Here is a 26,291-nt window from a genome sequence, read left to right as displayed (position 1 = left end):
CTGCATTATAACTGAATACACTTCCTGTCTGTCGGACTACGGGTGTTTTTACACCTGCACTTTTTAATCCGATTAAATCAGAGACTCTGTTTCTGATTAAATCAGACTCTGTCGGACGCTCAGTTTTTTTTTTTTTTTTTTTTTCTCTATGTGAACAGAAATATGAAGAAAATGGAGGGAGGGAAATCTGTTTAGGATACATGTGGACGGGCCCTTAGGTTTACATTGGCCGGCCACACTACGGACAGGTACAGGCCACTTTCATTTATGAATGTGAATCTCCAAGATGGCCAAAAAATTGGAATTGATTAATGAGGTTTGTAAAGTAAATGTAGCCGTAGCCCAACTTCTTGGGATTGTCTGCTGGCATGCTGCTAACTAATGTTAACGTTAACGTTAGGGGCAGCTGTTGTGGGGGAAAGTTTTTGTCTTATTCACCCTTTTTTGATCTTTCTTTCAAGTCTCTTGTCTTCTGTTTTCTTTTCTTGTAATGATTATATTGTTTTAATTGACTCTAATTGTTCTAATTTTTCATTATTTCTGACTTTCACTTATTCTCTTTTCTCTTTGACTCTCCCTACATTTCTTTTCTCCTTCCTTTCTTCCGTCCACCCATTGATCATATTATCCTTAAATAATAACCCACCGTAATGTTGACCATTAGCCCGTGGAGTTTGGAATGTCTTTGCGCAGTCTTTGAACGGCTAACTGAGATTGCAGAGGAAGAAGCAGAGCAAAGCAGACATGGATGAGTGTGTATGGAAGGACAGATGGGAAACACATGTGGATGGACAGGCCTAACGTCTATGATGACTCTCCCATTCGACTTTCTCTCTCCCTCACTTTCACACTTGCGCTTGCACGCACGCACACACACACCTCACCCTTCACCTATATGGCTGGAGCAGCTGTCTGCAGTTGTATCTCTCTCAGTACTGCTGGCCAAAAGCTGTAGAGATGGATGTGTTCAGCCTCACCTCTCTAAGCCTGTGCTCCTCCTCCCCCTCGCCTTTGGCATGCCAAGCCCAGCCTCTGCTACTGTGTGTGTGAAGCTGCGAAGTGCGCTACTCCAATGGTGGACTCTTTATTCCCTCTGAATTCCAGCTGAGATAATGTTCTTTTTTTTTTTTTGGTCAGGATTATCCAAACAGAGTGTACACTTTAGAGATACGCCAGCATTGTTCATTCAGACCCTTACCGAATAATGTCTCTCAGCGATGTAGTCACGTTCCATCACGTCTTTGGAATGCTGGAGGAGCTCAGTAGCTAGTAGAGTTCTGTGCAAGTCTGCGTCTAGAACATGAGAAGGGGTGAGAAGTTGAATTGTATTTATCGCTCATGTTTTGGATGTAGACAATGTCTGGTTTAGGTACGGGATTACGGAATAATATTTAGCTTTGCTATATCCTGCTGTAAATCCTCTTGCAGCTTTACTGAACCATGAACAATTGCATATTGGACCTACTGTATTGGGCTGGCTCTCGCTCCCATGCTTAAAGCTGTTAGCATTTATAAAGCAGTTAGATATGGTGAGCGTGGAGGTGAGGTATGTCATCTGGAATAATTTCACACTTAAACCTATTCCAGCCATGCCGGAGCGCCATGTGTGCCCACTAAATCAAGCCTTTGGCTGCCCACACTACAAATTGGTCATAAGTCCACTGTAATGGAGAGCATATGAGGCCTGTAGTCTCTTGGCTCTGGCAGCATGGTCAAGGGGCAAGACCGCTGTTTTTTTTACAGGGGTGTTTTCTGGGAGCCTGCCAACATGCAGCAGGAGAAAGACTGCGGAACGAATCGACACCAAAGGGGTTCGCACCAAGAAGACAGCTGAAAAGGTGCAGCCAATATGAGAGACTGTGCCATGAGAAAGTCTGACAAAAGGCACCTCAGCTTATGTAACGGATTTCCAATTCCAGGTGTACTTGTTCCTTATACACTCCTAAAAAGAAGGAACCTTTATTTGGTGCCGATTACATTATGTGAAGGAACTTGGAACTTGGCTTAGAACTTACTGAACCATCCTTTAAAGGGTTCTTGAGGAAAACAGAAGTGGTTCTTCTAGGGCATTTCTCCAAGAAAGCCTATTTGGAGTGTGTATTGTCATTGAAAATCTCTCTTACTTAATATAATAATGATATCTATAATATTCTAAGTACACTATATGGATAAAAGTATTGGGACGCTTGCTCATTCATTTGTTTTTTCCCAAGAAAAAGGTATTAAAAAAGCATTTAACTGCATTGCTGTGAGGATTTAATTGCTTTTAATGACGAGAGCTTTAGGGAGATCAGGATGTTTAATGATCACCACCCCACTTCATCCCTGACTCATAGTTACTCCATGTTCATAAGTTCATGTTAATCTGCTCCAGAGAGTGCAACTTAAAGTAGCTGAATGCATTTATTGTCCACAAACATTTGGATTTTTAGTGTAGTCAAGTCCACCCCCTCCACGCCCCTAGCTGTTTTGCTCATTGTTGTTTGAGCCTTGTTTTCACAGCTCCCGGGTTTCATCAAATTGGACTTTGTTATTATTCCTGTCACCTTGAGCTACCTTGTAGCTTTCCGCAAACAGAGGCCCCCTATTCCGTTGACTGCTCTGACTAACATTCTGCAAGCTCAGACCAGCACAACCGGTCTCTTTCAAACAGGTGCAAGGGCCCCTGCAGCCTCTCTTAACCAGTCACCTGCGTCCAGCCCTTGCTCTTTGATGGCTGTTAACAGTTGCTTTCTGCCTCTTCTCCTTCCTGCAGAGCGCTCTGGAGTCCAGGCTCAGCCAGCTGTTCAAACACCTGCACGGAATAAGGCAGACCGTTGGCCTCATCCTCGCCCCTCACCCAGATCCCCACCATCCGAAGGTACCATCCAAGCAAGTCCTGACACCCCCAGCTCCTGCAGCCATCTACGCCCGGCTGCTCAACCAAGCCAGCCTCTGCTGCTCAGACCTGGACCGCTGCTGCGTAGACCTCCTGACCCTGTCCCTCATCATACCCTCGGCGCCCTGGGTAAGCAGATCGCCTCCCTCCGGCCCTCCCTGTCCTGCGTGACAGGGAGAACATCCATCAATGGCGCTCCCATTGTTAACTCAAAGCTTTGTGATGTTTCAGGTGCTAGTGGTGACACAGAGGTTGTCCATGTTTTGGAAACTGATACATTTGTACTTGACAATTAGCCTGCATGAGGGCTTCTGAAGCCAGGCAGTGGAATGTGCACGGCGGAAGAACAGAGGGAAGAATGCAAAATGGTGAAATATCGCTGCTAACGTTGCAGAGAGTCGCCCAAGTGTGTTATTTAGCCTGGTAATTTGCAAGTGAGTGAGTTGTAGCTGTGGTCAGGTAACCACAATGGCATGTTTTTTGCTAATTCAGTGCAGGGAAATAGTCTTGTTTCTAACACAGCCTTTATAATTATATTTAATATCCTATAATAGAAGTCTGACAGTCTATCTAATTATATGTCCATACTCATGTACTGTTCTTATAACCAAACAGCAGAATTGATTTTACTACAGGGCTAGAAGAATATATCAGCTCAGGCTCTACCGGCCCTCCTATATGAAGTAATATCCTTTATCCTATAACAGAATAGAGAGAGAACGGTTTCCTGTCCTACACATTACCCCCATCTCACCTCTGACTAGCCGCCAGTTCACCTCATCCTCCATCCTAATCTCTATGAGTCACACAGGGGCATTGAGCTCTCTGCATGTGTCTGGCCCTGGACATATTGACTACTCTTGGAGTGATTTGGGAGAAACCAAGGAAGCATTTGGGCCGTTGCTCAGCTCTCGACTCCCCTTGGACTAGCTCATCTGCGGCCCTAAGGATGAAGCAGTCAGACCCACATTAACCCCTCTTCCTCCCCCCACAGCATCTTCAGTCCCTCTCCAGACCCAGGGGCTTTAGGGACGTGCATTATTCATCGCTCATTGAAATGATATGCTATCCACTTGTGACGGAGCATAATGAAATCTGACGCTGTTTAGAATTCCAACTTGAGGAGAAATGAGGAGAAAGGGTTACACATCACATTGCAATTCGGAGTTTGTTATATAGCCACATTCTTAATTTCTTACAGAAATACTGAGTGAAATCTTCTGTATTTAGGCTTATACTGATGGTTTGGTATCAAAAAAACACTATCCAAAATTGTGTTGCGGTAATTAAGCCTGAATTGAAATGTTTTGTGCATGCTTAATGAGTTCAGTAAAGGCCTCCACAATAATTAGTATACAATATTAATGCTTTCCTTTTACACCAGATGCAATATTTTGAATTAGTATGACAACAGAAGCTATAGGCTAGTTAGCAATAGAGGCTAAAATAAGAAATGGTAAAACAGGTAAAGATAAAACCTATTATACATCATATTTCACATGGGTTTTTAAAACTAAGGTATATGGACAAAAGTATTGGGACACACCTCTTAATCATTGAATTCAATTATTTTAAAGAGCTCACTGAGTTCAGAGAGCTGAGGTGCGTAAATGTCTCCAAGGCTCTGCTGACAAAGTTCCAAACCTGCAAAGGGGGGGGAACAAACTCCATATAAATGCCTATGGATTTAGAACGGGATGTCATAAGAAACTCCTGTGCATGTAATGTGTAGATGTCCCAATACTTTTGTCCATATAATGTATAACGAGTAAATGGTATTTATAGCCTAGAGACACTCTCCCAGGACATCAGAAAAAATGACAACCATCTGTTAATGGGATCCTTTTAGTCTTGTAAGCAGTGAAGCTAGAAGCCAATGATGGGCCGGGTGGAGTGTCCACACACCAAGCACCTATTTCTGACTGAACGGTGATGCACATACCAAGAACTTCATAGAGAGTGCAGGTCATCCATCATTCCCCCAGCCATGATCCAAACCACACAGCTCCAGCCAGAGAGATCATCCAATGGTGTGCCACCAGCATGTGCACAAGATAGATGTTCCCACTTCCTACAGTGGCCCTTTGAGAAAGCGCAGACAAAGTGCCCCATCTGCCATGTATTAGGAAAAGGCTGCATGATTTATTGTAATATTTAGAGGTGTGTACATAAATTGTTATTAGTTATTTGGAAAGCATGCCCTCCTGGTGCCATAGGTAATCAGTACTAAGCGACTATGTGCAATGATGGATCTCATGGAGAAACCATGTGCCCAGTAAGTATTGTAATCACAGTCGAGCAGATTTTATGTGGAAATGTATGGGGATCTTTGGTGGCGTCGAAGGGTGCCTGATTTGCATAATTGCTTGTGCGGGATTTCAATTATGGGATTTTAGCCATCAAGCGAGAACAAATGTGCAAGTAAGAGCTAGCAAGCAGCAGGGTCTGAAATAGAAGATAAATGGCTTTTTTTTCCAGTGGAGTGATTGAATAGAGCAGCCCATTTCCATAGTGGGCTCCTGGGGGATCAAAAAGGGATCCCCCCAGTGTCTCGGAAGGAACAGTGAGAGGGGAATACTCTTTGTTGTGGACTCCCCTGTGCTCTCAGCAGGAAGAGGATGGGCTTAGAATCCAGGAGTGGCTGAAGTACCTGCCATTAAAACAGATCCAAAGGCAGAACAGCTGGGGCCCACCAGCGGTGGGGTTTTTCCTCTCCCTGAGTAGCACCCTGATTGATCTGTGTTTTCCATTAACATTTACTGTAGTTACAGCCCAGAGCTTTACACCACAGGCAGACGCTGCATTGCGGAGGCCTGTTGACTATTGCAAATTGTAATTTTAGATTCTCCATCATTCCAGCATTTGTTTTTTTGTTCTTCACGCTTGTTTGCTCTAAGATTATCCCTTATGTTTGTCCTCAATCAGTACTTCACTAGATTGATGTTTTTTTTTGATGAACTTTATTGAAACACACTTGCACAAGAACTGCCTTTCATTTGCCAAGAAAGAGACCTTTTCTCACACAATCTAAAGACTTTTGCCACAAAGCCAACAAGTATATCTGCTGAGAGGAGATGTAATTTTAGGTAAGATGAGGTTAAGTCTACGTGCTAAAAATATTTATGTAATGGGAAGTTGTGTAAATACATACCGTGGCATTTATAAGTATCAAAGTCCATAGTGTCTTAACATCGCTGCTGCTGCATAAGCAGCACGCTGGACACTGGCCTCACTCAGCATGGTAACCGTAGAATTAGCATTGCTATTCCATCTTTAGCGTTGCTTACCTGTGGCTGTTGGCATTGCTTAGCTACCATTAGCTACCATTCTGGCTGCCAGTCTCGCCCAGCATCACTATTGTGATGTTCACCACGAGGTCCTGGACCTTTCACATCTAAAAACGTAGTCAAGGCAAGGCTTCAGTCCTTTAGCAGGCAGGGTCACATGAAATAACAGATGTGATTTTATGCCACAGAACCATTTTCTCAAACACACTTGAAATAAAGACTAGTGCCTTTGCTGTGGTGCCTCATGGTGAACACAATAGGGTGCCCTAAGCTACACTGTGTTGGTATAAGGGGCTTGGCTTATCTCTGGCTGTCAAGATACGCAGGTTACAGGTCAACATCCGCTTCTTGCAGCAAAAGCTTTGTGTGGCTGTTCTTGAGCTAATCTGAAGGAGCTTTGTGATAAGAACTGCATGGTGGTGGCTTTTGTTTAAGTGACGGAAGTGTTTGCAGTAATTATTATCTGATATTTCTGTCGTAAGTGTGGTGTCAGTGTTGATTGTGTTGTGTGGCAGTGTGTGTGCGCGTCGTAATTACGCGGAATATTTCATTCTCTGCGGTAACTAGGCGAAAGGTGTTTCCTTGGAGATGATCTTTTAGGTGACGATTAGATAGTCTTTGATAATATTCATTTTGTAAGAAAAGGCAAATATGTCCAAATGTTGCCAAATGTCCAGCTTACCTGCATTAAAGCTTCAGATTTGAGGAGGCAGTGACTTATAGGTTACAAAAGGGTTGCTTTCACCTTTGAACATGAATATACAACAGTGAGCCATAACATTAACACCACTGACAGGTGAACTGAAAACCATTGATTATTTACTGTGACATCTGTCAAGGGGTAAATGTGTTGTTTAGCAAGTGAACAGCCAGTTCTTGAAAGTGATGTGTGAAGAGCAGGTAAAATGGGCAAGTATAAGAAGCTGAACCTCTTTGATGAGGGCCACATTAAGGTGGCTAGATGACTGGGCCTGAACATCTCCAACACATCAGGCACGTCTTATGGGGTGTCTTTCTGGTATAAAGGGCATAGGACCTACCAAAAGTGCTCCAAGAAAGGACAAGTGGGTTTATTGATGTGATCCATGGAGGCCCCACCTCACAACTTACAGGACAATCTAATGTAAGTCTTGGGGCCAGATTAAACAGGACGTCTTAGAGGTTTAATGGAGTACATGTCTGTTGTGGAGGCACAAGGGGGACCTACTCAATATTTGGCAGGTGGTGCTAATGTTCTGGCCGATCAGTGCATGTGGATTCTAGACGAAAGTATAAGCCGCTTTATCCTCGCACTTCTGAGAATTTCTTTGTGACTTCAACCTCGTGTAAGACCTGAAATGTGGCACCTCCATCCGCTAAACCCCGTTTGATCTTCAGTGCTCTCACTAACATGGCTCCCTAACCTCGATTTTAATTTGAAGGACCCTGTAAGTGTAGCTTTGATGTTGTATTCACACACCATGCTCTTTAAACCTCATTAATATTTGAAGAGAAAACGTACAGGAAAGGAATCGTTCTGAGAGAAAGACATTACAGAGCAAAGGCTCAGTTCATCGAAAAGAAAACTGAAATAAAATTGTCATTTATAACATTTTTAAGGTGTCTTATGTAAAAATTTATTAGGAGTTTTCTGCTTTGTAATATAATAATCTGCTATAATAATAATAATCTGCTCTGTATTGAGAGGTGAAAGTGGAATGACTGGATGAAGAGATGTTGAAAGGTTTTCAGGCCTAGTTCACCAACCGAAATGATATGTTCTATATCTTGTCATATAACAGTTCTGGTTTTGGTATTTGTTTATCCAGTAGGGTACACCTGCCTCTTAAGCCCACGTACCCATCCTTGAGCTCAAATTAGAGAAAAGAATAGTGTATTATCTTACTGCTGTTTACAATATATTTCCTGTGATTTTAAGCCAAGCACATAATTGCACATGAACATGTGCTGGCCAGGGCTGGCAAGGGTTGTCCTAGAGGCTGCGCTATTATTCATGTACAAGTTCACCAGTACCTGTAACTGCAAATTAGAGCTGCACTATATTGGAAAAGACCTAAATTGCAATATTTAGATGTTCTGTGATATTTAAAAATGCAGGAATTCTCACCTTGTTTCACCAGAAATCAGTTATCCAGCGCTCTTTGTATCCAGTATTGGAGTAAAATTAGCAATACCAGGTAGATGTAATCTGCCTCTGGTAGATGTGTGATGGAAAATAACAACAGTGTGAATTTTTCTTTTGTATCAAGCAGCAAAGTTTAAAAAAAATATCATTTGACATCCATTGTCATGACCTTTGGTGTGACTATTGTGCATGTGCACATTGCAATAGCAATACTGAAACTTTTTTTAAATACTGAACATTTTTAAATAATAAAAGCAGTCCACTGTGAGTTCATCTATTTGAACTCCTTTGTTGGTGGATTTTAGTGGTGTGATGTTGATTTCCTCTTTACCTTTAAATAAAACAGTTTAATGATTTCTAAATATGTTTTTAAAAATAGTTGTTTGTTAAGCACAGCCAAATTACACAAATATTTAAATTAAGTTATATAAGATATATTAAAATAATTGTATGTGAGATTGTTATTTCACTGTAACATCACTTATGCTCCTGAAATCAATGTCTGGTCCTCTAAAAATGTTTCAATGTTGATTTTGGTAAGCTTCCCTAATTGCTGCATTGATGGACAGAGGAAACTACCACACTTAAAAGAGAACTGTGTTCAAACCAGCTTATAAAGCCAGATTTATTTGAATATCCTCAGCATGTGCAAATTGATTTTTTTACATGTGCGTGGTGCACTTCTGTGCTCATTTGCTTTGCTGATGTTGAAGGGTTTTTTTTTTTGTGTGTGGAATATTCTGTTGATTTTGCCTGCGGGGGTTTCGGGGTGCATTAGCTGATGTTAAGCTAGCCTGAAGCTTCAACACCTGCTCCCTCTGTATGGCATCTAAATGAGCTATCTCCCTTTCTGGGTGAAGCTGCGGGAAGCCTCGACTAGAATCAGGGTAAACGAATGATGTGTGTCATTGCCATTTTTCATACACACTACCGTGAACTGCTGTACTGGTCCGTCTTCCTTTTGTTGAGATGGTTACCGCTGAGCTGCGACAAAAAAAAAAGAGGGTGTGAAAAAGAAAGATGAGAAGAGGGTGGAAAAGACGGAGGAGGAAACGAATTGTGATTGACTCCCAGCAGGTGTGCTGAAGGTTCACAGTGAAGACTGTAGGTGAAGACGAGGGTTAGATATACTGTCTGACAGAGAAGTTCCACATCCACTTATCGTCTTCCCAGTGAGGCAACGTCCAAAGTTTCTAGTCATCGCCTTCTACAAGGGCAAAGAGGGAGTTGTAATAGAGGCTTTCCTACTATTTAGGTTTCAGCCGTCTTCATGTTTTATAAGTGACAGTCTTAAAAATGAATGGCTCTTTAAGGAACCAGAAGTGGGTCTTCTATGGTATCGCCATTTGTAGCACCTATGTATCATATAAGCGGAGATGGGTTGAAACTACATCCGTTTATTCAGTTGCAAGAACATTTTTTAGGGATTTTCTTGAAGTATATTCACATTAGGAGATTTCGTATTCTACTTCTAATCAAGTATACACTATATGTCCAAATGTTTGTGGCCACTCCTTCTAATGAATATATTCAGCTACTGACCTCACTTATGCTCTTCAATGCTGAATGCAATCAAGTCCTCACAACTCATGCGTCAGAATCTAGTAGAGAGCTTTTAGAGTAGAGTTTCCCCTGCTTTTGTTGATTTCAGAAGACACAATGAATAAGCAGGTGTCCCAATAGTTTTGTCCATATAGTGTATTTTTGTGGAAATGAATCTACGTTTGATTGAGTTTTGTTTAATTGTGTTAGGTTGCTTTGCAGTTGCTCTCACTTTTCTAAAAATTTTCATTTTTAAAAATAGATTAATTAAGCCTATAAAAATCCATTCCCCTTGCTGATACATTCTACAAGTTCTACTGCATGTTACTCTGGGCTCAAGTAGGTTTTTGAGTAGGATCTTCCTCCCACAAACTAGAGCAGTGCTTCTCAACCCTGGTCCTGGAGGAGCCCCTGCCCTGCACATTTGAGTGGTTTCCTGCTCCAACACACCACCTCCACCTCAGGGAGGGCCTGTTAATTAGCTAATTACCTGCATCAGGAGTGTTGAGAGCAGGATAAACACGAGAATGTGCTGGCCAGGGTCGGGAACCACTGTCCTAGATTCTGCACTGTTTCTCATGTACAGGTTCCAGCCTCAGCCATTCTCCACATAGACATATACAGACTGTTTAAAATAAACTACATGCTAAAATGACCACAGCTCTCAGAATCTGACCTCCCACTAAGAATTTAAACTGGCTTTGGTTAACCATGCCTTCGTACACAGGTTTGATCAGTACAGTGGGAAGCAAACGATTGCTGATAAAGCTAAATTCTAGTGGCAAACCATTCAGTGAGCCTTTCAGAGCGAGGTCCAGTCACTGAAATGGAAATCGTCTATGCTATCCGTATGTAAAGCTTAAATAAAAGATCCTCGTAAATGTAAATGAGTCAAACAAACTTGCGTGAAGAAGAGTTTTAAAATGTTGCACTAAACAGTGTGCGATTGGTCATTTTACACGTCAGTTAGATGTCTTTCAGCAAACTTGGAACATGCCTGTTAAGACCATGAGTTTCAGCATGACCTTATCCAGCTTGCAGTGGAGTAGATTTTTCGCCACTGTATTTATGCACTGCCCTTGACCAGGCAGCTGCTGCCTACTGTGCAGCCTAGTGGATTTATTAGTCAGCTAGAAGACTGGACTATGCGACCTATACTGCATACTAGTCTACAGTCTTAAAAATAAAGATTTATCAATGGATCCTGTGGATCTTAAAAAAAGAAATCCTCTACCAACATAAAAAAATATACTCTAGTTAAGGGAGGAAGCCACAGAATAGTACAGTAAAGAAGCTGTCACCGCTGCACTGTGAAAAAAAACCCTGCAATCACTTGCTTTCTGTCACAGTAAAACGGAATCCGCTGGTGTTGAGCCGAACAAAGGCCGGATTGGTTTTGGATTGTGATCCGGCAGCAGCTGTATCCTCCTGCTGCCATCCCTGCTCACTGGGCCAAGATAAAACCCCCAAACTCACATGAGAAGATCATTATAAATCCCGAACCGCTTGTGCTTCTTTAACCATAAATATCCCCAACCTCCCTCGCTCCCCCTTTTTTTTTTTTCTTTCCTTCCATCGTTCCTGAAAGCCCCTTGTTTTAATGAACTGGATTTTCTCCAAGTGGAGGGGTTAGGCTCCGGAGCAAACACCTTATCTGTCAGAGGAGATCAAAGTAGCTCCAAGGATCAGAACTAAGCGAGCTCGACTGGTGCGCCCAGCATTTAATTAGGCCCTAATTGGCGCGCGGCTAAACAGACCCACTGAGCAGGTGTAAACAAGCCGGGATACAATCCATGCGCCAGCAGGGATACCTCCAGGGGAAAAAAGTAAGCAACGGCTAGTAAGGCATGGGCCGAGTGGCCATTTACATCGGAAAAAGATGATGACATTAAGATAATGAAGGTGTAAGCAGAGAAATTTGAGGACGGGTCTATTGAGAAGCAGTTGCGAGCTCACACCTCCAGGTATGGAGCATGAGATGAAAAGTTGAACAGGGTTGCCGTTTCTGTTTTGTCTGAGACACTGCATGCTTAACTATATGGACAAAAGTATTGGGACACATACACATTACACCTACAGAAGCTTTAAGACATCCCATTCTAAAACCATAAGCATGAATATGGAGTTGGTCTCCTTTTCAGCTCTAACAGCAGGTTTGGAACGCTGCTCAGCACTCGGATAACCTGCACTGTAACTTTGCGTGGTCTGACACTTGGTAGCTAAGTTTCCGTGGTTCCTAAACACTTCCAGTTCTCAATAATACCACTCACAGTTGGTGGATTGTCGAGAAGGGAAGAAATGTCACAAACTGACTTGTAGCAACGGTGGCATCCTATTACAGTCCCACGCTGGAATCAGTGAGCTCTTTAGAACCACCCATTCTTTCATAACTGTTCGTTAAGGCAGACAGCATGGCTAGGTTCTTGATTTTACACATCTGTGGCAATGGGACTAAATAAATTCGATGCCATAGAGATGTGTCCCAATACTTTTGTCCATGTAGTTTATCAGACGTTATAATTTTAATGACTGAGAGAACACATTTGGGAGAATTCTACAGTGACTCCGGCGCGATACAGAAGCCTTGCCATGTCTACAATACTTTCTCTCAGTCTAGGGTTCTGCGGCGGAGTTGTCTGCAGTTTATCTCTCGCTGTTATGTTTATTTAAAGTTCTAAACTATGAAATCCAGGGAGAACATAATACACTTAAATCTATTATTAATGATGTTCAGAAAATATTTTTTATACATGTCCATCCTGATACACTTTTGAAGTGTGAAGTTGTGACTTATCTCGGAAGCGGGAATGTGGTTTGCTCTCCCAGGATGCTTTTTCGAAGAGTTACTGAAGCCCTGCCAAGCCCTACCTAAACACAGCAACTGAAAAAAAAAATGACTCAGCCTAATCCAAATAACAATTTCCTTTGTCCACTTTTGCTGAGCAATGCTCTTCCTTGGCCGGCGCAAAAGAGAGATTTCCATTGGAAACCATAATAAAGAAGTGAAGGTTCAAAGCAGCCCCGGCCCACGTACAGCCAGCCAGGTTGGGTCTACGTTAAGCCTTGTCATGACAATGGATGGTGTTTATTCGTGGCTGCTAAATAGCTCGGGGCCTTGTAGTACACTGCTCACTGTAAACAGTGAAGGAGCAGGCTTTTAACCCTCACCTCTGCAAGATTATTCCTGAACAATGATCAAGCTGCTGAAACACATTGGTGACGGATCCCCACTCGCCTTGCCCTCATTGAGGCTGATTTACAGTGAGAGCACAGACCTTTCACTGTGAAATACAGCAGCTCTACTTTATCTTTGGCTCTGCCTTTAAATAGGTGCGATCAATCCACCATTGCATGTTTTAAGTTGTAATTGTAAGTTGATGTCGTGGGGGAATGATTTGGGATTGGTTTGTGTAGTTCATACAAAGCAGTTCTTTCTGCTCGTGGCACTATATTTAAAGGAAAAGCATTTATTGAGTATTTTAAGCTGTTTGAGATAGAAATAGAAAATGTTACTTTTTGGGGTGAGAAAAACTCTAATGCGGTTTTTCAAACCTATTTACAACCCTGTTACTGTGACTGCTCACAGTAGCCATGTAGTCTAGCATAGCAATAGCTTTGTTTTTAGCATTGTTACATGAACACTGTTATTCCCTAACCTTACTGGATACTGTTGATATCCTCTCAGTATCTAGTAGGCATGATGTGGTTAGCTTGCTGAAGAGATAATAGGGTCTAGAGTAATAGGGTTAGCTCAGATGTCCTCTCGCCTCGTTGGCCACTTGCTCTGGTTGGCTCTTCTGAGTTCTTTCTCTTCTTCCTTCTCCAATTTTAGCCTTCATTTGCTTTAGCCACTTTGCATTGTAACTTTGCATCGTACTTATACTTGTGTGATTGTCACATACAATCACACAAGTATTTGTGACCCACCCGTTTGTATTAAGGCTTTACCGTTGATTGTATTATTTTGAAAAGTAGTCAGAACATAAAAAATATGCCTAGCAATTAAAAATGGACAAACAATAACATGAAGTACATTCCCAAACACTTGATTGAGAAAACAAGTTATGATGTTTAATTTGAAAAAGGATATAAACACAATGTGACCATAACGCATGTAAATAGGTTCTGCTTCTACTGTAAGGGAGACAGTAGTAGAATTTAATATATACGTTATGTAACCGCAAAATAGCCATTGATAATTCATCAAACTATTCCACAGAAATTGTTGTTTATTCGCGGGATTGTGACAGCCCTAGTGTGTATTGTACAGTAAATCAACGGAAGACAGTGAGTTTATGAATCCCATCCAACCGTTAAGTGCCATAATAAGCACCAAAAGCTCCTGTTGGCTTCCTGTTTTGATGGATTCATTTGTGCCGTGCACTTGCGAGCCTGTCTCCACTGAATGGCTACAGTGGTGTGCATCAGCGAGGCATGATGAGCTCACTCACAGCACACCTCTTTGTCATTGAATAATTCATCATAGTAAATGTGTCAGATGAAGACCTGAACCAGCCCACTGTCTCGTTTTTCCAAGGAGTAAGCAGATTTACTTGACATGCCTGGAGATACAGTGGTGTTTTAGTTTTGTGAACCGGAAAGAAAGTGAACTGCGCTCTTGTTTTGTTCTGTTCTCTTTATGTTCCTGTACTTGATCTGAAAGAGAATCCCAGCTCTGAGATTGGCACTCTGTTGTAGGTCTCTAATCTCACTGTAGTTTAATTATGATTCAGTGCTTTATAAAATCTTGGATTGGTTCACATATGAATTCCATTTCATCATTATGCTGAGCTTCATAGATCTGTTCTGCAAAATTTTCATGTTTTTAAAATAAATAAAAGTTTTTCTGTCAAAATTATGCTTTAAGTCCAAGTCTAATTGTATTTATTAGTTTATTCAGTCAACCTACCCATGCTCCTCCCACAAACCTGTTCTTATGCTAGATTTACGAGCTAAACAGAACGGTCTAATGCAGAACTAATGGTCTAATGCCCAAAAGTCATGTTCATGTAAAATGACAAATAATTCTGATTGGTCCGCGACAATGTGTATTTAGAGTTACTGGACGAGGAAGATTGGAAATGACAGTGAGAAAATGTGCAATCATGCTAATTTGGTCTCAGTTAGACAACAAAATTGTTACAGGTAATCTGTTACAAAAATGTGGCTCGCCACACACAAACAACGTAAAATGTTTTTTGCTAAGCTTATTCAAAGTAACAATAACTATGAAAGAGTCGTATCGGGTGGCTTTTGCGTTTGCTGAATGATGAGATGCATTGAGTGCCCAAAAATGTGTCAAAGTGTGTTTAAAAAGCTGAATGCTAATAATTCAAGTGGTCTTATTAACATGATGCATTAGAAATACAGTGATAGTGATGATGATTGTTATAATCAGGATTTCTTAGGGAGTAGAACACTTATATACATATACTACATGGCCATTTTCTAGTAAGAAACATGACATTTGTATCTACAATAACACCAAATAAATGTTTTTTTTAATCAAACCTTTACTGTTATTTTTGGTATTCTATAAATATATCCATGTTTACCTAAGATATATTTATTTAAAATAAAATCAATGTGTTCAGCCTTCATTTTTACTTACCAACCAGTCACACCCCTGTCTTGGAGAACTTTTGTCTATAAATAATGTACTGTTGCTGCAAAAAAGTGACATTATTTGAGCTAAAGTTTTAATGTGTTTTTGTACATTGTTCATTAGTTTATTTTCATGCTAGACAGGGTCTGTCAATTGACCATCCTGTCACATATCACCCAATCACGTACCACCCAGTCACATTTTATTTTGGCTCCCATGTCTGAATAAAAATGAAAGAATTATTTATGCCTGAGGTGGAAAATGTTTTGGTCTTTTTGAGGATGAACAAATCATGTTGTTCTTGTGTTTTTGTTTTTCTTTGTTTTTGTTGTTAATGACAATTTTGAAAATTGCAATATAAAAATGACACCCGTTTCATAAAATGACCCGTATTTGTGGATGGAGTATGGATAGGCATATTTTTATTTATTTTTTGTACTAATTTAATGTAGTCATAAATTAGCCAGACAAATCCCATCCCCTAGCTAGGTTTGTCCTGTCCTACAATGCTCCTAGCTTGGGGTGAGGGAAGGTTATTACCTGCTTTTTCAGAGAAGTACAATACAAAGCATTTACACATCATTGCTCAGCTTGAACAACTCAACATAGTCTTTGCTAGCTAGCACTGCATTGAGGAATGGGTGGAGAGGCAGGGCCACCAGTTATGCCTCTTGGACTACAATATAGGCAGGTATAACTGAGTTTCCTGCACAGTAGTAAACTTTACAGTACAGCTTTATACTCCGGTGTTGTTCTTTCTACTTTACTGAAGGGTTTTGCACTCAAACCCAAAGCAAGACTTCTGACGCAATAGTAGTTCTCTGATTTGTTCGACCACATTGAGTGACCTAATGGAACTAGGGTTTTGCGTACGTTTGCCTAGTATTTAGGCTTTTAAAAGACGTCATGTGCCAGTTGTCGCACCAAACCCAGCAGATGAAAAGCAGGATTAGGGTGCTGGGTGTGAGGCTGGCCTCTAATTTGTTCTCCCACACACCACAGCCCTGTCGTCTTTTTACACCTAGCCCTGACCCTACATGTGCTTTCAGAGGTGGTCCGCTGTGGGGGGGGGACGCGCAGGCAGGGTGGTCCCCGGGCCGGCTCAGAGGCAAGCATGTGACCACAGCCACATGGCCAGCACACATGCGCTTGCTGCTGCCTGCTGGAATCACGTCACTGTAGAACTCTAGTGAAAGTGAAAATCTTTCTCTGTCTTGGAAGCTGGTTTACTGACATTATTTAAGAGTGTTAAACCAATGCCAAAAGGACTGTTGTATTAAAGGACAGGGTCTGTTGCATTTTCAGTACAGCAAAAGCCAATACTGAGATAACGATTGGGAGGTGGGGGTTGGGTTTGAGCTGGTCGATTGATTGAAAAGAATTTAAATTAATTGCCCATGTCAGTTATTTAAATTTTTTATTTTGACATTTTTAAGTTAAAATAATCTGTTAGTATCTTCTCCACTGTGTGTTTATGTATTGTCCCGTTTAATACATACTGCCATGTTGTGACTCCACTCTGTCCAGTATGCAACATGAAAGAGAACTCGAACACGAGCCAACTGAGAGACTCTAGCAGGTTATGTAATTGTCCCTTATTCCTAATCGAGGTAAATCTACTGATATGATTTTATATTGTCCAGCAGTAGGTGGGGGAATGCTAGTTATGAACTCTTGGCTCATCTGGAAATTCTATCATATTTGTATACGTTTTATTTATTAAAGGATCATAAAATGGTTAAACATATTGAAATCAGGCCCAAAGCAGTAAAATATGTCTCTCCAATATACGAGTATATACTTTTCAACGAGCGAAATCAAATGGATGTAAATACATAAATGAACCTTAAATACATAAACCTTCTTAACTTGACTCAGTGGAAGTCATATAAAATAGAATTATTCCATATTATTTTGGATGATTTCTACTGGTCCATTCTTCTTGACATTTGGCCACAATGTAAAGAACAGCTGTCAGATTGTCATTATGTCAGAAAGTGAAAAACATAAATGGAGATCTATTCAGTAGATAATCATGCATGTGCACATCCACTCTATTTCCAACATTAATTTCACATATGAATTCCACCTCACATCATTATGTAGAGTTTCGTATGTCTGTTCTCAATTTCCATAATTCTGTTTGGCCTTTGTCTAGACATGTAAAATTACAGTGAGGTTTCTGTTTTTCTGTTGTCCGGGTTGTCTAATTGTATTTCTTGTAAATTCCCAATTCCCCACTCTGGGATCATCTTTAGCAAAAAAAATAAATGCCTTCCTCCTCCTTTGCTCTGTGTGTGTGTGTGTGTTGCAGGCTGGCTCAGAACAGCGGGTGATCCCTGAGCTGGAGGTGGAGAACATCCTGGCAACGCTGCCTGCCTTTCCCCGGGGAGCGCCCCTCCAGCGGGCCAGACGCTCCGCCCAGGCCCTCAGTCGAGCTGCCAATTACTCACTGCTAATGGCCCAGCAGCAGGTGGGTCTGCCACGAGAGAGAAAGAGAGAGAGAGGGGGACTGGACATGGTCATGGTTCTGTGTCATGTTTCCTCTTTGAGTCTATCTCTCTCGCTCACTCTCTCTCGCTTGCTCTCTCTTCCAACAATAATTCCTGGATCCCAGCCTCTGAGACTGTCAAACAGAGCAGGATGTGGACACAGACAGTGTCTTTGTCTCAGTACTAAAATTACAAATGTCTTCTGTTTTGTCATATTGGTGTTTTGTTAAAATACACAAAAAATTTAATGTGTTGTCGTGTTAAGGAATATCTGGCATCACTTGTATAATGAATATACCTGATTACTTAGATTTATGTATATTGAACTAAGCGCCCAACAGTTTGTCTATTTATTGCATTCTTTCTGTCTGTCTGTCTGTCTGTCTATGTATGTTTGTATGTATTTACTGTATGTATTCATCTATCTGTCTCTCTGCTGATCTTTTATCATCTCCAAAGTCTACCTATCTTTCTATCTGCCTGTGTGTGTCTCTGTCTGTCTGTAAACACATGTCCAAAGGTTTGTGTACACCCCATCTAATGAATGCATTCAGCTAAATTAAATTAAAGCTGTACCCATTGCTGACCCTGATGTGCAAATGCACACACACGGCTGGTCTAGTCCCTGTAGAGAAGTACTGCCAATAGAATAGGACTCTCTGGAGCAGATAAACATGAACCTATTGGCACCATGCCTAAGGTGTGGGCTAGAGGGGTATAAAGCATTGAGCTGTGAAGCTGTGAAGCAGTGGAACGACGTTCCCTGGAGTGATGGGGCTCTTTCCAGTACGTTTGTGATGAGTTGGGGAGCTGGGGATGAGGTGGGGTAGTGATCATCCAACATCCTGAGCTCACTAACGCTCTTGTCGCTGAACAGGGTCAAACCCAGTCTTTTTTAATGCTCTTAATGTTGGAATAAACAATGAATGAGCAGGTGTCCTAATACTTTTGTCCATATAGTATCTCTCTCTCTCTTTCTCTCTCTCTCTGTCTATCTATATCTGTCTATCTATCTATAGATCTTTCGCTCTTTCTCTCTGTGTATGTCAGACACTCTCTCCCCCCCCCTCTGTCTCACCCTTTTTCTCTCTGCTCATCTCTTTTTTCCTATTCCCACCGCCGCATCCAAGCTCATGCTTCCTCTTTGCGGTAATCCATCTTGTTCTGCATGCGAACAGTCCGTCAATGCCAATCAATATTTCATACTAAAATAACCCGGCCGGGGCGTTCCTGTATAACCCTCCCACTCTGGCCTCGGGGGTCATCGAAACTGTTATTTCAGGAAAAGAGCCCTGATCGCGCGTTAGGAGGTGGCAGAGAGGAGCCGAGCCATGAATCATTCATGATACACTGCGCCCTGCCAGGAAAAACACAATGATTTATGCAACACTTGTTGTGACGCCTTGCTACAGTCAGGGCCGTCGTGGCCCAAGCACCTCCTGACTCCAGGTTATGGGCCCATAATGCATTTTTAAAGACCCACCATATCTCGGTAGGTTGAGGGAATTCATACTCAAGAGAAGCTGGCTGAGTGGCCTTTTTTCTTTAGATAGTGAGTGTGCTTTTGAGATGTATCAGACATGATCTGTAGACAAGATCTGATACCGTGAGTAGGTTTCTCCTATCTTTCTCTTGGAAATGTGGTCTTTTTGAATGGGCCTCAAGATCTCTTGAACTTCAAAGTAGCATCTGTTCATCCAGTGAAAGCTGCTTTTGTCAATCCTCAGTCCAACCTTTTCACTTGTTGTTGATAAGTATTTTTATCTTCTGCTGTGATGTAGGTGGAAGCTCTAGAGACTGAGCTGGAGTTTCACAGGAGCTTGTATAGCCTACAGGTGCGAACCATCGAGGAGCTGGTGCAGGGAATCCGCCAGGCTTACCAAACCTTCCAGGAGAACATCTCTCACAGCCTTTGCGCTCCACTGCAAGGTAGTAAACCGATAGCAAGTGAAAATATTAGCTCTGTAATTAGTCTGTATTAGCTCTCCCCCATGAATGCTTCATTCTCTTTAAGCTCTGATTTATGAAACACCACACATGAACTAGATAATAGTTTAATTTCTAGACAAGTGTCATGAAAGCCTTTTAAACCTTCTCAAACCTTCACTGAGGCTATAGTTTCAACCAGTCTTGAGCCTTTATCATTTTTTTTATATTATAGCCCTCACTTCTTTCCTAGCTGCTTATGAGACACCCTAGTTAGCTGATTGTTAGTACATGGAATAAAGAGCCTTAATAAAGACAGGGTCTTACGCTGTGGTTACTCTATTATAGTTCCTAATGACGATTTGTGACCCCTAAAGGCCTTATTATAGGCCTAAAGATTTAATTAAGGTCAGAGACTTAACAACTGGACAAAACTTATCATTAATACCATGACTCTGCTTTTCAATTTAAATTCACAGAGAAATGTCATTTTGATGCCACTATAGAGCACCTGTTCGTTTTCTTGGTATCAGTAATAACCTGTATTCAGGACAGGATGTTTGAAAGGTTCTGAGGAAAAGCTGTGTGTGTGTGTGGTGAAGTACAAAAGGGCTGTGAGAGCAACCACTTGGTGCGGCCATTCAGGTAAAGGCGGAAAGTGTGCTGTTGGGGTGTGTGTATGTGTGTCCAGCGTTTCTAAACTGAACCTTGAACCTGAAGACTTGTTTGATTTCCCAGTAGAGCATGTACTGTGTGTTCTCCACTCCATTTGACTGGCAATCATAACTCCTCATTAAAAGCTGAATGCTGGACTTCCTCCTGGGCTTCTGGACAGGATGTATGAAGTCACTACAGGTCTGTTTATGCTGTGTTAATGTATGCTTCATTGCCAGTATATTAGGTCTCATCCAGATGCATCTTGTGGACATACAGTTGCTGACTATAGCTCATTCATTCATGTCAGTACTGCACAATTTATCAGACACTCTCTGCCCTGTCCATGAAAAACATTCTGTGGTGGGATTTGAAGAAGCCGCTTGCAGCACACAAACCCAAGAATATTAGTGAACTGGAGGCCACTGCACATGAGGAATGGGCTAAGATTCCTTAGGAACACTGCCAGAAGCTGGTGTCTGGCTATGCATCATTCGTATTAACAACACTTGTCATGAGAGGTTAATAATTCTAAAGCCTGCAGTAAAATGTTGTAAAAAGTGGCATTTTGTTTTGAATTGGAAACCACTTGTTCTATTAGTTGTGTTGAGTAGTTTAAATTGTTTTTTGTTTTTGTTTTTTTTTTTAAATTTTGCTAACAAACCTAATTTGCCATGGGGGTTGATTAATTTCGGTTGCAGCTGTACATTCTAGAGGTTGTAATTTTAAGAGTTTATTTTGTAGGAGGATGAAGCAGCTGGCACTGAAAAAGGTCAGTTGAACATCTTTTCATTAAACCAGTCTGTAATATATAATTAGAGCTGTGTCTTATGCTTATTAACATTTTTGGCAAGCAAGCCATTTCATTGCATTCTGAATATGTTGCCAGATCCTGATGGCAAGCATAGGAAGACCAGCCAATTGTCAAGCCCTGCAATGATGAGCAACTGAAGCGAGTAAAAGGAAAGTGTAGAATTCGCTAGATGCTGTGGAGGACAAATCTGCAAGATCATGTCAAGCTTGCGATATTAGCTGAGAACATGCTGTTCACCAAAACTTACTTCAAGGTTTCAGAAAGTATGACCAGGAAATTCTCAAAGGAGACAACAAGATCATGGTGAGGACCTCTAGTTCCAGAGTTGTAGAGCAACTTTCAGGGATTTAGCTTTGTCTTCATCGACAGGCCTGAGTGTCAGAAGGTAGGAAGTGAAGTATTATATGAGTGTCATCAGCCTTGCAATGATAGGTCAAGTAATAAGAGGATCTTACCAAGAGAATAAGTGTGAAAAGAGCGCTGGTGAAGTGTTAGAAGATGAGTTAATGGGAAAAACTATACACCTTCAGTTGGGGCTGTCTGTGGGACACCCTTTCTAATGAATGCATTCAGCTACTTTAAGATGCACCCATTGCTGACACAGATGTTCAAATGCACACACACAGTGTCCCTGTAGAGAAGTCAAAAGAATAAGATTCTTTGGAGCAGATCACCTTGAGCCCATTGGCTCCATGCCTAATGCCATGCTTGGGCTAGATGAGTGTAAAGCCTCCCCAGAGAAAGTGTGTTCTCTGAAATGATGGTGCTCCATCTAATACTTTTGTTGAGTTGGGGATGGTGATCATTCAACATCCTGACCTCACTAATAGTCTTGTCCCTGAAAGTAATCAAATCCTCACAGCAATGCTCCAAAATCCAGTACAAAGCCTTTCCTGGACAGTAGAGACAGTTGCTATTTTAATACCCTTTGATTGTGGAAGGAACAATGAATGAGCAAGTGTCCAAATACCATGTAGTGAAGACAGTGGTAAAAGTACCAGTACCATCATGTCAGTGTTGTGCTGATAATGGTCCATAATACCTGGACAGCAGTGATCCTATAGACAACCCGTTTCATTGATGGATGAAGTAGAGGGGGATTGATGAAGTGTTCAGCAGGAGATGGGCTAAAGTCTGTAATTGTAAACATGCAAAATGCATCTCTGTGGTGGATCAGTGGAATGAAATGGTTTGTAATCAATCTTTATCCTGAGGGAATCAGTTTGAACCCTGCTAGTGTAAAGAGATCTAGTTCTAAACGTGAGTCTCTGGTGTCCGTTTTCAGACTTCAGTACCACCCGTGTGTAATTTTCATTCTGATCGTCTGCTCTTCGCATTGAATTGCAAATGCTCCGGCTCCTCTGTGTTTTGAGATGAATTGGCGAGCGAGCGAACGTCTCAGCCGTCCCGAGCCGCTCCTCTGCGCGGATTAAAAAAGACGCGCCTCCAACATCTCCACAGGGCCTTTTTGATGCTGCAGCTTCCCTCTCTCTCTCTCTTTCTTTTCGCAGATGTCCTTTCATGTTATGAGGATCTGAGGGGCTCGGCATCGGAGGCTGCTCTCCGCCGCTTCCTGTCAGCTTTTAAGAGCAGCTCTGCCCAGATACGTGAGGCAGTGGAGGCCTTCGGCCCTTCAAAGAGTCAAGGTAGATCAATGCCTGTCTCAGGGCTTCTCTTTTACGCACTGCCTCTGTCTGCCTCTCTCTAGCTCTCTGCCTCTCTTCCAGTACACGGCTTTCTAGAAGCACACGCTCCATCAAATCCCAGTTCTAAGAATGTCGCAGTCAAATGTTCCAGACCTGGAACCAAGTCATTTAGGGCATTTTCATTTTCTTAGTTTAGCTCAAGTTGATTGGTGTCTGAAACATAAATATAAATCTTTGAAAAGAAACCTAGTCTTTTTACGTTTGGGGGTTTGTGCTGCTTTTTTTGCAGTGATGTCAAAACTATGGCGTGAGCCTAACTGTGACCTTTGTGTAATGTTACACCCCTAATAACTGCACTGAAAAATAGTGCACTGGATATACTCATAGAACCCTAACCTTGCAAGTATTTAGGGTTGTTAATAAACTGGATGTAAGTTTCATGGTCATGGAATGAGGCAGTTTGTCAAAGCAGCGAACATGTCACAAGCTCCACAGGGATACGTTCATTTATACGTTGATGCCTGTTCTTAACAGAAGTAGCCTTGTTACGTAATCAGGCCACAAGAAATTTTCCCTTTGCTGCAGAAGCCAGAATGTTATACAATCTTCGATCATTTATATCTGAAAATCTTTTATTAGGAGCACCCAGGATAAGTGAGACAGCGGCTTGGCCCGCATCACTTCCCAAAATGTTCCCAATGATCCGAGTAACTGAGGCCCAGTACTGTTGTATCTTGTGACAAGTCCAGAAACAGTGAGTGTAATCCTCCACTTAGATCTTGCATTTAGGACAAAGAGGAGAGAAATTAGGGGCAATGTTTAGTTTAGTTGTTTTGGTCTTAGTTGGACAACTCCAATCCTATTATAGACAGATATTTTTAGATATAGAATTTGATCCCAAATAAGTTCTCTCTCATTCTTTGAAATTAGTGCTGCAGATTCTTTTCCCCGGCTGCCTAAGGTCATCTGTATCCACTTTAGAGAATAAGCACAGAATTGTGTTGTAGAGAGACATTTTGGGATATTTATGTGAAATGATTGTTCTATAGTGTCTTCAATAATTGTTCATATACTATATGTCCAGATGTTTGTGGACCTACCTTAAGTTACACCCATTGTTGACACAGATGTGCAAATGGTTACACACAGCTTGTCTAGCATCTGTAAAGAAGTAGTGCCCATAGAATAGGAGACTCTGGAGCTAATGAACATGAATCTATTGGCACCGTGCCTTATGTCCGGCATGGGCTAGAGGGGTATAAAGCCCCCCAGCATTGAGCTGTGGATCAGTGGAACTGCTGGAATGACTGTGCTCCATCCAATACTTTTGGTATGAAGCGGGGTGGTGATAATTCAACATCCTAACCTCACGCTTGTGATGCTGAATGCAATCAAGTCCTTACTGCAGTAACAATGTAGGCAATGTAGCAGGTGTCCCAATACTTTTGTCCATGTGTGACTACTGAAATGTCTGAGTGTGTCATTATTTGATAATTTTATTATAATTTCTAGTTGCATGAAAAAACAGTATACTGAATGATAAGTGGATACAGGTGGCTCTTGTTTTAGGAACCGCTGGTTTAGAAAGCTGTTAACTGTTAGCAAATTAGCAACATGCCATGCTAAGTTTAGCTCAAACTAATTGGTGTCTGAAATGAAAATGAAAATAAATAAGCCTAGTCTTATAACATGGGGGGGGGTTGTGTGAAATCACCACCTTGGTTGTTCTTTCTGTTAAAGAAGGCTCTTAGTTCTGAAGGACAGCTGTCGGGCATGTATTTGCTTTTGTTGCCCACAGCTTCACTTTCCTATGAATATTTTAAAATGAGATGGTGTATTACCTCAGATAGATTTCAGCTGGGCTTTACATCAGTGTTTTCCTTTGCGTGAAAGCGCTGACCTACACTACCCAGATAGCAGTCTTACACTGCTATGCAAGAATGCAGCGGTGCTGTGCCGAGCCTATCAGAACATTTAAGAGGGCCAAAGTGGTGCAGGAGGACTGACGTAATGGAGTGACTCAACACAAAACTAACACCAGTGTGTGAGAGGGGTGTGACGTGGTGTGAACATAAACAAGCGGCCCAGTGTTAGTGTCCGTGGCTGTTTGGAAGTGTGCGGCGATATGTACCATAACGTGTGCTGTACGTAAATGTGCATAGCCATGCTCTGTGTAAGCATGTGGTTTGTGTGTGTGTGTGTGTGTGTGTGTGTGTGTGTGTGTGTGTGGGGGCAATCACCTCTAGTGTGTGGTTATGCAAAAGTGTGTGTGTATGACAGGTATGGCCCACGGCCCAGGCGTGTGTGTAGGAGGCTGTAGCAGCGCTGGCTGATTAGACTGCACTCTGCCGACTGAGTGTTGACATCAGCCTCTTAATAACCACCACACACACACACAGGTCCCATTACTGCACACTCTGGGATAATAAATGTGACACCCAGGGCAGTGTGGCACTGATTGGGGCTGCACCTGTCACAAATCTCCCACCCTTTACATTACCCACTCTGAAATGCACGCACACACACCCCCCACATGCCAACCTGCACCTTTATTTTCCTCTGCTGAAACCAGAGCGTACACTGATGCTGTCCAATAATGGTGTAAGTGTCTGACCTCACCAGACAGTTACGATTCTTCACACAAGCCAGTGAATCGTGGAATCTGACATTTTGATAGTTCATTTGATACAATTTACTACAGAAGCACAAAATAATTAATATTTAGTACAGATTTAAGACATTTTGTTTATTAATACCCCAACTTTCAATATGTACCTTTTCCACTGATTAATCCTCCCACAACATATAATGCATCCCTAAAATGCTATTTGGTGTTAAAATGGTAGCCAGATGTCCTTATAATTTGTTATATAAATGGATACCAAAATATATAGTAAAAAATATATTAAATATATTATTACTACAGTTTAATATGGAATTAACATTAACATTTCCACTCAAACTTGGTTATATCATCAAATGTTGCCAAAAGCTTTGAGACTGTGGCGTTCAAAGCGCTGATAGCGGTGTTTACCAAGGTTCTACAAATATGATCTAATATAGATCTAAAATCTAAATTATTGGCTGATTACTGATAACATATTTGGGCCGAAAATTGGCCGATACCGATATATCCCTGATCTTTTCATCACTAGTATGGAATATTGTTATTTAGTGTATTGTGAAATAAGTGATTGTAGAGCTATATAATTCACTGAATACACAAAAATGAGTTGTGAATCCATAATAGAATATAGTGTATATTTTTTACATAAAGTATTACTACACTAAATAAGAAATATAATCATTTATTCAAGCATTC

General features: G+C 41.5%; 1 protein-coding gene across 1 annotated transcript in view; it reads left to right on the top strand.

The window, feature by feature from the left end:
- The window catches only part of LOC140542277 (uncharacterized), a 97,819-nt gene that overhangs the window by 44,103 nt on the left and 27,425 nt on the right, over positions 1-26,291 (top strand). The window contains exons 8-11 of the mRNA XM_072665194.1: positions 2,756-3,007; positions 17,752-17,910; positions 19,711-19,858; positions 22,835-22,969. Of these exons, the coding sequence (XP_072521295.1) occupies positions 2,756-3,007; positions 17,752-17,910; positions 19,711-19,858; positions 22,835-22,969 (694 nt within the window). The remainder of the gene's footprint in view (positions 1-2,755; positions 3,008-17,751; positions 17,911-19,710; positions 19,859-22,834; positions 22,970-26,291) is intronic.

Source organism: Salminus brasiliensis, chromosome 20 (assembly GCF_030463535.1).
Source record: "Salminus brasiliensis chromosome 20, fSalBra1.hap2, whole genome shotgun sequence".
Classification (NCBI taxonomy): Eukaryota; Metazoa; Chordata; class Actinopteri; order Characiformes; family Bryconidae; genus Salminus; species Salminus brasiliensis.
The sequence above is the reverse complement of the archived record's forward strand: the minus strand, read 5'-3'. Positions and strand labels throughout refer to the sequence as shown.